Genomic DNA, 12,782 nt, shown 5'->3' on the forward strand with positions numbered 1-12,782 from the left:
GCCATCCGCACAGTGGACTTGCACATGCGCACAAAGGACCAAGCGTATGCACAGTCCACCAACTATCAAAACGGGCCGATTTGGATCAGAATGACCCCCTAAATCCAGACCTGCTGCTGCTGACTTGAGGAGGAGGTGAGAGGCTGCTGCTGCTAGCATGAGGAGGAGGTGAGAGGCTGCTGCTGGCATGAGGAGGAGATGAGAGGCTGCTGCTACTGGCCAGAGGGGGAGGTGAGAGGTTGCTGCTAGCAAGAGGGGGAGGTGAGAGGCTGCTGCTGGCATGAGGAGGAGATGAGAGGCTGCTGCTACTGGCCAGAGGGGGAGGTGAGAGGTTGCTGCTAGCAAGAGGGGGAGATGGGAGGCTGCTGCTGGCAAGAGGGGGAGGTGAGAGGCTGCTGCTAGCAAGAGGGGGAGGTGAGACTCTGCTGTTGGCAAGAGGGGGAGGTAAGAGGCTGCTGCTAGCAAGAGGGGGAGGTGGGAGGCTGCTGCTGGCAAGAGGGGGAGGTGAGAGGCTGCTGCTAGCAAGAGGGGGAGGTGAGACTCTGCTGCTGGCAAGAGGGGGAGGTAAGAGGCTGCTGCTAGCAAGAGGAGGAGGTGAGAGGCTGCTTCTGTCATGAGGAGGAGATGAGAGGCTGCTGCTACTGGCAAGAGGGGGAGGTAAAAGGCTGTTGCTAGCAAGAGGGGGAGGTGAGAGGCTGCTGCTGGCAAGAGGGGGAGGTGAGAGGCTGCTGCTGGCAAGAGGGGGAGGTGAGAGGCTGCTGCTGGCAAGAGGGGGAGGTAAGAGGCTGCTGCTAGCAAGAGGAGGTGAGAGGCTGCTGCTGTCATGAGGAGGAGAGGAGAGGCTGCTGCTACTGGCAAGAGTGGGAGGTAAAAGGCTTCTGCTAGCAAGAGGAGGAGGTGAGAGGCTGCTGCTGGCAAGAGGGGGAGGTGAGAGGTTGCTGCTACTGGCATGAGGAGGAGATGAGAGGCTGCTGCTGCCAAAAGAGGGAGGCGAGAGGCTGCTGCTGCTGGCATGAGAAAAAGGTGAGAGGCTGCTCCTGGCATGAGGGCATCTGACCCCCATATCAGTAGCCACACTCCTGCCATTCTTTTCAAACCTCCTGCGTTGAAACGCAATAGACCCTTCAGACATTTCAGCTCCGGGCCCTTAATCTGGCACTAATAAGGGGAAGTGAGACGCTGCTGCTGCTGTCATGAGAGGAGGAGCTGCTTGAGAGAGAAAGGGGCAGAGGAAGATTTAGACCTCATGGGGCACTGTCACGTCTGAGGTTTGTGTTTTACTTTGTCAGCTGGAATGTAGTGGAAGCCGGATTCGCTTAGGAACTTAAGGTCCCATATACTATGTTTTTTAGCAACCACGATGTGATGGGTCTGATCCGGAGGTGTGCTAGCGGTGAAGCTGGGGTCCGGGCTGCGGGTGCAGCGTGGGGTCCGGGCTGCGGGTGCAGCATCGTGCGGGGTGGGCAGTCCGCAGTGTTGCCGACCATTGAATGATTTCTGAAGCTTTTGCAAATCTAAGTCACTCTTGCGCATAAGTAAATATGTTAATGCGCAGGCCTTCACCATCGCTCTCGTTGGGGGTGTGAACCAGAATGACCTCCAGGGAGTCTTATCATCTAGTTTAGTGCGCCTAACTATGGGGGTGTATTTATGAAACCAAGATAAGCTTTTCTTAGCACCTCACAGCTTCCCTAGGGGTCAGCCATGGAAGAAAATCATTAATTTCTTCTGCATCTCTAACCGCTACTTATTGCCAACCTCACAATGGGCAGCACAGATGCTGTAATTGTTTAGCATTACTGCCTGACAGAACAGGTCGTGGGTTCGACGCCCACCATTGCCCTAACTGTATGGAGTTTGTATATTCTCCCCATGCTTGTGTGGGTTTACTTTGGGTACTCTGCTTTTCTCCAAAAATCCAAAAATATACTGGTAAGTTAATTGGCTCAAGGCATTTTTTAACACTGCCAAATTTTTAGCCTAGGCCAGGTGTAGCAACCTGTGGCTCTCTAGCTGTTGTGAAACTAAAGTACAAGTGACAACATGCCTTGCCACAGTTTTAGCACTCTCTAATAGTAAAACTGTGGCAAGGCATGCTGGGACTTGTAGTTTCCCAACAGCTGGAGAGCCACATGTTGCCCACGTCAGGCCTAGAGAAACAATTGGCCCTCCATTTGAGAAAATGTGTTTGTTTAGGCAAAAAATCACCACAAATTGTACAGTATACCCGTCTTAGTCAATTCAGCATCATCTCAAAGGGATGCAGGCAGTGGAGTCACTAATGAAGTGCGGGGGTGCAGCATTAGAGGGGGGCATTATAAGTACAAGTAGCACTACAGTGGGAATTATATGTATCAGCTGCATTACAGTGGGTTTATATGTATAAGCGGCACTATAGGGGGCATTATTTGTTTAAATGGCACTACAGAGGGTATTATAGCTATAAGAGGCACTTCAGGTGGTATGTGTATAAGCGGCATGACAGGGGCTATTAAATGTATAAGTGGCACTACAGGGGGCATTATAGGGATAAGCGGCACTACAGGGGGCAATATGCATAAGCGGCACAACGAGGGGCAGTAAATGTCTAAGTGACTCTACAGGGGACATTATATGTATAAGTGACACTGCAGGGGGCATTATTTGTAAGTGGCACTAAATGGGGCATTATTGGAATTAGTGGCACTAAATGAGGCATTATATGTATTAACAGCACTATAGGCGACATTAAATGTATGAGTGCCAATATAGCACGAGCCGCAGCTTATGTGAAATTTGCTCCAACTGCCCCCAGAAAATGGGGCTGTGGTTAAAATAATTGGGAAAAAGAGGAAAACAAACATTCCCCCCCCCCCCCCCCCCCCCCCCCCCCCCAATTAGGCCTAAGATATTTTAGGTTAAAGATATGCTATTTATTTTTAATCTGCCACTTAAGAAAAGTCTATGTGTGTGTGTGTGTGTGTGTGTGTGTGTATGTGGGAAGGGTGAGGATTCCCTTTCTGAGAAGCCATGCCTTCTTTCCTCGTGGCCGCACTGGGGGTCACTGAGCCTGGTTCATTCATTTATTTGTGAATATACTTCATATTTATATTAAAGCATGTCATATTGTGTCAACCATAGGCATGCACACATTGAGTGTTAGGGGTGCACAAGCACCCCCTAATGCTACGCCCCCCTGCCACTAGCAATACCAGCAATACCTTTAACCAAAGACTTTTGCTTTTTAGAACTGTTTTCCATTTAAAGAAACACCCATCAATCAATAATGTGTGTTTGCATTGTTTATTGGGTACTCTTTACCTAGAAGGGCGCCCACGATTTTGATCTTGGGCATCGCAAGGTAAAAAATCATGTCGGTCGCATCGCATGCGACCAAAAAATCGCATGCGATGCGACCGACGCGATCACCGCGATTTCCCATGGGGAACAATGTTAAATGTCCCAATTGACCCGATTTTCCATAGGGAACAATGTTAAATGGGCCACAGAGGCCAAATAGGCACCCTGAAGTGTGAAATGGCCCTCCCAATTGTTAACGCCACCCCACGATCAACGTTAACCCGAAGTGTGGCGAGCGCAGCGAGCCCGCGAGGGGCGGCGGTACGCGTCCTACGACCTTTTCATACCCCCACTATCCACGTCGGCGTGGAGTTGAGAATAGAAAGTGTGGCGAGCGCAGCGAGCCACCGAGTCCGAAGCGTGGCGAGCGCACGCGGACACCTGTGAAGCCCTCGAGGGGACGCGGATACCTGTGAAGGTATCCATGTCCCCTCGCGGGGTTAGCCACGCTTCGGGCTCGGTGGCTCGCTGCGCTCGCCACACTTTCTATTCTCAACTCCACGCCGGCGTGGATAGTGGGGGTATGAAAAGGTCGTAGGACGCGTACCGCCGCCCCTCATGGGCTCGCTGCGCTCGCCACGCTTCGGGTTCACGTTGATCGTGGGGTGGCGTTAACAATTGGGGGGGCCACTTCACACTTAAGGCCCATTTAACATTGTTCCCTATGGAAAATCGGGTCAATTGGGACATTTAACATTGTTCCCTATGGGAAATCGCGGTAATCGCGTCGGTCGCATTGCATGCGATTTTTTGGTCGCATGCGATGCGACCGATGCGATTTACATTTTAACATGTATTTCTATGTAAAATCGCGGGCATCGCATCGGTCGCATCGCATGCCATTATAATGGCATGCGATGTACATGCGATGCCCGCGATGGGCGCCCTTCTAGGTAAAGAGTACCGTTAATTGTACTGGATTAATTGCACCATTGTCATATCACTACATACCTGTGTCATCCATATATGTTTATGACTATATTGTTACACAGAGTAATTAGAAGATTAAACCACAAATAAGCAGGAGATTATGGTGTGGCTGAGAGACATTATATATTGTAGTGAGTGCCAATAGATGACGGAAGACACGTCTGGTTGGCGGTGTTAGACATGCCCAATAGGTGGAGCTACGCACACCCCTTTGACGTTGCACCCCTAATAACATGTGCTGCGCATGCCTATGGTGGCAACTGAGACCTGAATAATAAAAAAAAATTATTTTATCAGCTCCTTAGCAGCTACTGACTGGAGGTCACCTGTGTCACCTGTGTTGGCCAGACAAGGGTGGTGTAATGGTTAGCAGGGGCGGATTGGGTTAGAAATCCAGCCCGGGAAATTTTGGGAAGCAGCCCTAATAGGGGGCGGGGTGTACTGAGAGGTGGGGTCTGCTGAGGGGTGGGTAGAGTGACAGCAGGGACAGGGAAGGGGAGAGTGACAGCAGGGACACAGACAGAGAGTGACAGCAGGGAAATGGATAGCAACTCACTTTGGAATATTTATTTTAATGGTACCCGAAGGGGATCCAGCAGCGGAGGGAGGAGAGTTATGCCACCCAAATGGGCAACCAATGGGGATCCAGCAGTAGCGGGAGGAGAGAATGGCCACCCCAAATGTGTGACCATCGGGGATCAAACGGCAGCAGGAAGAGAGCCAGGCCAGTCCAAGTAGGGACACAAGTAGGAGGGACCAGCAGCACCCAGCGTCCACAAGAGCCTCCTCCTGTATGTGCAGCAGGGTCAGGCCACAGGAGGTGGTGGGGTAGGGCTGCAGGAAGGGAGTGTTAGGGAGAAGGGAGTGTTAGGGAGAAAGGAGATGGTAAATATATTTACCTGACCCTGCCAGGATGCCTAACTTTAGGATGCTGGAGTCAGTATTCTGCGCACCAACATCCTGACCGCTGGTCATTACACAAGATAGAGATTTCCTTCACAGCTTTATCTTTTGTAATGGCCAGTGGTCAGGATGTTGGTGGGCAGCAAAGGAGAGGAAGCTGCCCCGGAAGCAGTGAAGTTGGCACAGGGTGGGGTGTGGGGTTATAGTAAAGGGATGGGTGAGGTGGGCACATGGGATTGTGAGTTTAGGGGGGCACCAGGTGGGGCGAGGTGGGCACATAGAGGGGTGAGGGGGTACAAGGAAATTGTGAGGGTGGAGGGGGTCACAGGGAGTGGTGGGGGAATGTCAGGTCACCATGGTGGGGGAGGGGCTGAAGGAGATGCTAATCACTGGAAACAGCACACAATATACATAAGAATAAATGTGTGTTACTCACCACTGTGCAATGCATGGCGCAGAGCGGGTGGCAGTGAAGAGAGCAGGCAGGACCAATGTCTGGAGGTACTGTAGGAATGGCCAGTCTGCAGCATTTGATCAGGTTCTGCTGCTCCTGGCTAACAGCACCTACAAAAGTGCAGCAACTGCGCACACACCAGCCGCTGGGTGCTTGGGATGGGGACCGTACTTATCCACCAGATTTTTAAGGGTGGCAGGGGGCGTACATGTTAGCTGCCGCCGGGTGCCTCCTGTGGGAGAATGCTGGGGGACGGGCCACCAGCTGCAATCAATGAGTGTCGGATGCGGGAGCGGGCTGACAGCGCCGCTCATCCCCAGCGTGAAAAAAACTCCTCAGCTGTGCTGGGGAGCACGGGAGCATCCTTCTTCATACAAGAACCGCGGGAGCAGCTGCGTGCGACCGCACATGCGCAGCAGCGCTCCCGCGGCCATATTTGTTCAGGGAAAAGTGCTGTCACTGCTGTGGCTGCGGCGGCCGGGCTAATCGCAGAGATGGCAGGCTGCAGCCCAGCAGGGGGGAGAGCGGCCGCTTCATGCCTTGTTTGGACCGGCCCACCAGGAAATGGCCCGGTTTCCCGGTGGGCCAATCCGCCCCTGATGGTTAGCATTACTGTTTAACAACACTGAGGTCATGCATTCGATTTCCACCATCGCTAAGACTGTATGCAGTTTGCATTCCCTCCTGGCACTTGTGGGTTTCCTCCGAGTTCTCAGATTTCCTCCCACAATTCAAAATACACTGGTAGGCTTACTGGATCCTGATAAAACAAACCCTAATCCTAGAGTGTGCATGTGTACTTAGGGAAGGTAGATTGGCCAAAAAGTTGCTGTCATAGTCTATGTTCCTATGAGATGTATCAATGTAGGTTTTTTGGTAAAATCTCTGATTTATGAGGATTAAATATATTTCCTCCCCATATGTATTATCAAAGATCTGCAACAAATATCAAAACACAGAGCAGATTCACTTGGGTGAATCCATGTGAATCTATGAGCATAGATTTTCCTGGGAGTGGGGAACAGTTGGTGATTCTACAAGGGTGTTTTCAGAGAAGGGTATTCCGACAGGAAAAGCTGGTCATGGCTATCCCAAATAGAAAAGTTGAGGGCAACCATGGGGACTGAATAAACAGATTTGTCTGGTCCCGTTAACTATGTCAAAGGAATCAGATGAAAGTCCAGATCCAATCATATTTGTTTTAACAAAACAATAATATACAGTATAATGGGGCACCTTTAATGAATCAATTATGAAGCCGTGTGCATTAGGTCACTTGTAGTGCCACAAATAATTGGTGCCGCCTACATTTATATTAAAGTAAAAACATTATTGCAATCCTTAAGTAAATAAAAAATATTGGCAAATTAAAATCTGTTCCATATTATATTATCTACTTAACTGTTTCATTTTGTCCTTTGTCCAAAAATGGAATTAAATAAATCATTGAGTTCTCATAAACATACTTATATATTGTATATATTATATATTGTTTTGAGTCTTTCTTATTTCTGTTGCAGATAAGGGGTCTATTCATGAAGCAGTTAAAACAGTGGAGAAATTAGCCAGTGGAGAAGTTGCCCATGGCAACCAATCAACTTTAAAGTAATGTTTATAGAGTGCATTCTGTTAAATTATACGTAGCAGCTGTTTGGTTGCCATGAGCAACCACTGGCTCACTTCTCTGCTCTTTTCACTGTTTTATGAATAGATTCAAAGAGCTTTGACTTTCATTTCAGATGTTCACACTGTTCTCATCTATATATATGTCTAGTGTCTGTGTGTCACGGAAACACTGCCATCTGTTGGCACCAAGTGAAACTACATCTCATTCTCGCATATTAGCTAACTTTCTAGCTTTCAAAACATTTTGTTTCTGGCAGGCTTACTAGTATACTATCATTTATTACTGATACAAGTGAACTGTTCAAAGTTGTGTGCCTGTTAGTTGTCAGACTACTTCACAATGAGAGCCACATGCTGATGTGACAAGCATGTAGACGTGCAGGTTCTGATTCACCAGACAGGACAAACAGGTGCACATTAATAAGATACTTAGTAGTTTAGCAATGTGTCGAGAATGTTTTGAAGAGTCATCGCGTCTGACAATGAGCTACGGTAAATTTCCTAAGCTGTACTGAAGCCTAGGATGATACCTTATTCAGTGGAATAGGAATCAGTTAGTAAATGTAACTCTTAATAGAAAACTGCCTTGTGTTATCTACTATGTCATTAACCATATGCAAATTCAATTTTGTATTTAAATGATAAGTCATAAGTTCTGAATCATAACTATGGGATAATTAGTAAAATGGAAAGTTTGGCAGCTCTACCAGAGATTTGGTTTGTTGGACTATATAGTACTTTTTAATGTAACAAATAGCACATGCTTTTATGTCATTTTACTGTCTATGATATATGTAACTTTATTTCAGTGACTCTTCTCTTTCGATCTTTACCAAATACTAAGGCCAAAAGTCATATAATATAAAATATAATAGTATATACAAAAGTGAATTCAGCACTGAGCCAAATCAGGTAATACAGTAAAAGCACCTGTGCAGGCAGCATAGGGAGTTTAAGTGGACACACACACATATAGGATACCGTACCCCAGGCCCTCCACTGTAGGGGGGGGGGGGGCCTGGCCAGAGCACAGTGACATCACCAGCTCTTCTAATACCTGTCCCAGTGTGTAAGTAGTACAGAGGCTGCTGCTATTCTTGCATATGACAAGATAGATCATAGAGTACAGATGGAGCCCACCTCGTCTAGCGGGAGTCTGCCACCGAAAAAACTGGGCCGCGCATGTGTGTGAGACGCTCAGGCATCCTAGTCGGATGGAGCGCCTCTCCGCCGGCAATCACCAGCGGGGACATTCTGCCAATCACCGGCGCTGAACGAGAGGCGCTCCCTCTGTAGATTGAGGTTAAGTTGTCTTTTTTCCACTACAAGAAAATTAATAAAACAGTTATCTCTCAATAAGGTGGAGCTATAAATAGTTCCCAAATATTATTAAAATATTAGTTTAACACTAATATACACCACAGGTTCTCAAAGTTGGTCCTCAGGACCCCACTCAGTGTATGATTTGCAGGTCTCTTCACAGAATCAAGTGAAATAATTAGCTCCACCATCTTTTAAAATTTGTCAGTGAGTAACGAGTGCACCTGTTGGGTGACTTGGAAAACATGAACTGTGTGGAGTCCTGAGGACCGAGTTTGAGAACCACCGATATACACAATCCATACTCTAGCTCCCAACATGACCCATTCCAGGAGAGACCAAATACTCTCTATATGGACTTCCCTCTTAATTTATCATTTCAATCACCTGTACCGAAATTCCTTATTATAAATTAAAGAATTCAACACAAGTGTTGCCAATGGGCCAGATGCGCTAAGCTTTAAAACGTGATTAAGTGGATAATCAGCCAATCAGCTAATAACTGCTATGTCACAGGCTCAGAAAATAACAGGAGCTGATTGGCTAGTTGTTCCTCATTTCCACTTTATCCCATTCTACAGCTTAGTACATCTGGCCCATTAGGTGGGAAGTCCAGGTAGAGATAATATTTATCCATCCTGGAATGGGTCATGTTGTGAAATGTGCACAATGTAAATATCCCCCCCCCCCCCCCAGCCTAAATCCAGCCCTGGCAGGCAGTGCTCTATTCAATGGGTTGTTACTTTGCTGATCATTATAGACAGGTGCAGGGCAGGCTCAAATAACTTCTACTGTAAGCAGGGTCGACGCCACCATTAGGCAGCTTTAGGCATTTGCCTGGGACGCCGGCCACTGGAGGGCAACACTTGGCAGCAGGTCAGCGGTGTGGAGCAAGGTGAGTGGCGCCCGCACCCCATCTCCCCCATAAAGCCAGTTGAGCCCCACCGGCACCACTCACCACTGCCCGAAACCCCCTTGATTTCTTGGATTCAAGAAATCGAGCATAGGAGCTTACTAAAAGAGATACGTTTATTCAGCTACAAGCAAACAAAGGAGGGAGACTTTCCATTTAAGGTCATTTAACCTAAGGCCATTAAGTTATTTGCTGGAACTTTCCCTAAATGAGTCCCACCAGGAGTCCATACTGTGCTAAGTGCACACTTTAGGTATTGAACTGCTCATACATTTAAGATTTATTATTTGATATTTTCTCTTTCATGCATTGTATTGTCTTTATACAGTACAGTTTATTGCCTGACATACCGTGCGTTTTGTGTCTTGACTTTTGCCATTGAGCCACTTACCGCACACTTTTTCCATATTGAACCTTTCTCCTTGCTTAACCAAAAGTTGCCTTTAGCTGTGAACCGTGATTTTTCCAATGCAATAAAAATCCCAAGTTTGCACAGGGTGGGATTTCACTCAGAATGGGCAACACCTATCTAATTGCAGGGTGATGGCAAGGCACTGCTAAACTGCGCCACAGTGATCAGGTCTGAATAATCCCTATAGTTTTATGTCTTTGTAAAACAATGGTCAGAAGATGTTCATATCTTATTGTACCTTACATTTCCAGTTTACTGCTGCCTATGTAATGCATCTGCAGCAGAGGCAGAACTACCATCGGTGCAGCAGGGGCAGTGCACGGGGCCCCTGAAGGCTAAGGGGCCCGCTGCTGCCCCTGTCACCCACTGTTTTCCCTGTCACCCTCTGCCTCTTCCTGCCATCCATGGCCATGTTGCATATTGTGAAATTGGGGTGGAAAATAGGGGCCCAAATTGTATTTTTGCACCTGGGATAACCACTCACAAGTTCCGCCACTGATCTGTACCTCATGTGAAGGACTTTAAATAGTTACCATGCGTGTTATCAATGTCAATTTATCACTGGTTCGGATATCTGCACTGTTGCTGAACTACAACAGACATGATCCTTGGGTACTCAGTTACTTATATCTATCATTTATCCATTCACAATACATACTGTAGAAAGCTTTAGCATGTGAGAGCTAATTCAGCAGCGTCTTGAGTGTTGAACAGTATCAGTATTAGTCCTCGGTGTAATACAGTACGCTAACATTGATAAGTGATATCTTCACTATAATAGTCAGTGACTGGCATGCTGGAAACACAAATCCTCCTAATGTTCTTGTCCTGAAGTGGATATTAAACAAGCCTTACACTTAATTACTATGCTCGGCTCCAAAGTGACTAATCCTGAAGTGGTTTCGCTGAAGGATGCTGTCATTCAAGTGAACATTGAAACTTACAGCCACAGGGACACTGAATAGAACTAACATGTTTTCTGTACACTAAGGACCTTATTCTGGTCCGTTTGTAGCAGGGCTACGTTCGCACTGGGACCAATGTTTTACTGCACAAGCGCATTTCTGCGCATGTGCATACACACGGCACGTGCACCCATGTTGAATAAACTGTTCCTCGGGTGCACGCATGCAGGACAGCGGGTGGGGGGCGGAGAGGGGCATGAGGCGGCGGGCGGCTCCATTAACATATGGGGATGTCCAGCGTTTCATGGGCGTTCCCCTGAGAATGCTGGGCATTCTCCTGCTAATGAGGCCATGACGCAGGTGCGGGGGGCGAGCACAGAGCAACCTTACATATGTGTGTGCACCTTCCACATCTTTCGATGATCAGCGACCATCGAAAGATGTGGGTGGATCCCCCTGGCCTGCGAATGGATGTTACTGTGTGACATCCATTCATATGCCCTGCATGCGAATTGCTCTTGCGAATGGATGGCGGCAGCCAACCATTCGCAAGTCATGGTTTCTTGGACTTGCAAGGATGCGAATCCGCATCAGAATTAACCCTTATGTTTCTTCTAAATTGTTTTCTATGGACTTCTCTATAGCAAAACAATTTTATCATTACTAATATTTGTGGCTGTAATGTAATAACCATACTAAATTGACATTACTACATACACACACTGCATAACATGTGCTCGAATACATTATCTTTGGGTATGTTAATGTATTATTTTTTGGAAAGGCTGCAATGTCTGTTACACTAGAAGCCATCACTCAGTATTCAGTAACACTATGTCATTTACTGGGCATGGGATATGCAACATGTGATGATACAGTAGGTGTTCCTTTACATTCCTGCTGTCTGCCCAATGAGCAGTTCCCACTGCTTCCAGCATTGGCACAGTCCCAAAGCCAGCAGCTGGAGCCATACAGTACATATGAATCTATGTAACTCTAGAATAAAAGTAAAACACGACACCTGCAATGAAAAAAAAAAACTGCATTATGGGCTACTATATATGTCCAATAATTTTAATATGCTCCCAGCAGGTACGGCACATCAGAAAAAGAGGTGACCTACTGTGCCCAAAATAACCAATGACCATTTCAGATATGATGCAACAGAGCAAAAGTGCCAAAACAAACGTGCCTTGTCTACTGATATTTTAAGTACAAACACAGCCAGAGTTGGAGTGTACATTACTAGGACAGGGAAATAATATGGTGTGTGACAATATTGTGTCTCCACAGCTTATAACAAGCACAAACAAACAGCAGCAAAGATACTTTTTTTTTACATTTTTGTTGCAATTGTTGTTATGTGCCATTTCATTGTCTATTTATATAAAAGGCTAACTACTTCTCAATGTGGTGAAGTAGTGCAGCTGACCACTAGAGGCCACTCAACTGACTAAATTACTCCTCTGTGTGCTAAAAGATGTCATAACAGAAAGTGAAAGCAATTTTTGCAGGGACACTGATCTGTTTCAAACTGGCTGGATATGGAGTCCACATCTTCTAGTAACCTGTGGTAAGCGAAGCTCGCCACCGTGCCCAAAGCATGGTGAAAAAAATTGAGTCCAAGATGCTACAATGCAGCTGAAGTAGAAAAAATAATCTACTGTAGTACACCAAACCGAAATTACAACGTAATAAGGGCATCAAATAACTTCCACTCATTGGCGGATTCAAGGGGGGGGGCACCTGGGCACGTGCCCCCCCTGTAATTTTGTTTGTAACTGAGGACCAGGGCTGTCCAACGAGCCCCGCCCCGTGTCTCTAGCCCCCTGGGAACCGGGAGATATTGCGGATAAACCTATTTTTTTATTTTTTAAATATAATTTCATGGCTGTTCATGTTCTTTGAGGGCAGATTACTCTAGAACCAAATGTTCCAGTTTCACTGGACCAAAATCATTCAAAGCCCACTTAAAAAGTT

General features: G+C 46.9%; 1 protein-coding gene across 1 annotated transcript in view; it reads left to right on the forward strand.

Moving 5' to 3' along the window:
* The first annotated feature begins 860 nt into the window (after positions 1 to 860).
* Positions 861 to 12,782, forward strand: part of ANKRD1 (ankyrin repeat domain 1) — a 39,027-nt gene continuing 27,105 nt past the window's right edge. Inside the window, exon 1 of the mRNA XM_083149026.1 lies at positions 861 to 1,023. Coding sequence (XP_083005152.1) covers positions 961 to 1,023 — 63 coding nt within the window. The 5' untranslated portion in view covers positions 861 to 960. The remainder of the gene's footprint in view (positions 1,024 to 12,782) is intronic.

This window comes from Crinia signifera, chromosome 6, assembly GCF_055691185.1.
Source record: "Crinia signifera chromosome 6, ASM5569118v1, whole genome shotgun sequence".
NCBI lineage: Eukaryota > Metazoa > Chordata > Amphibia > Anura > Myobatrachidae > Crinia > Crinia signifera.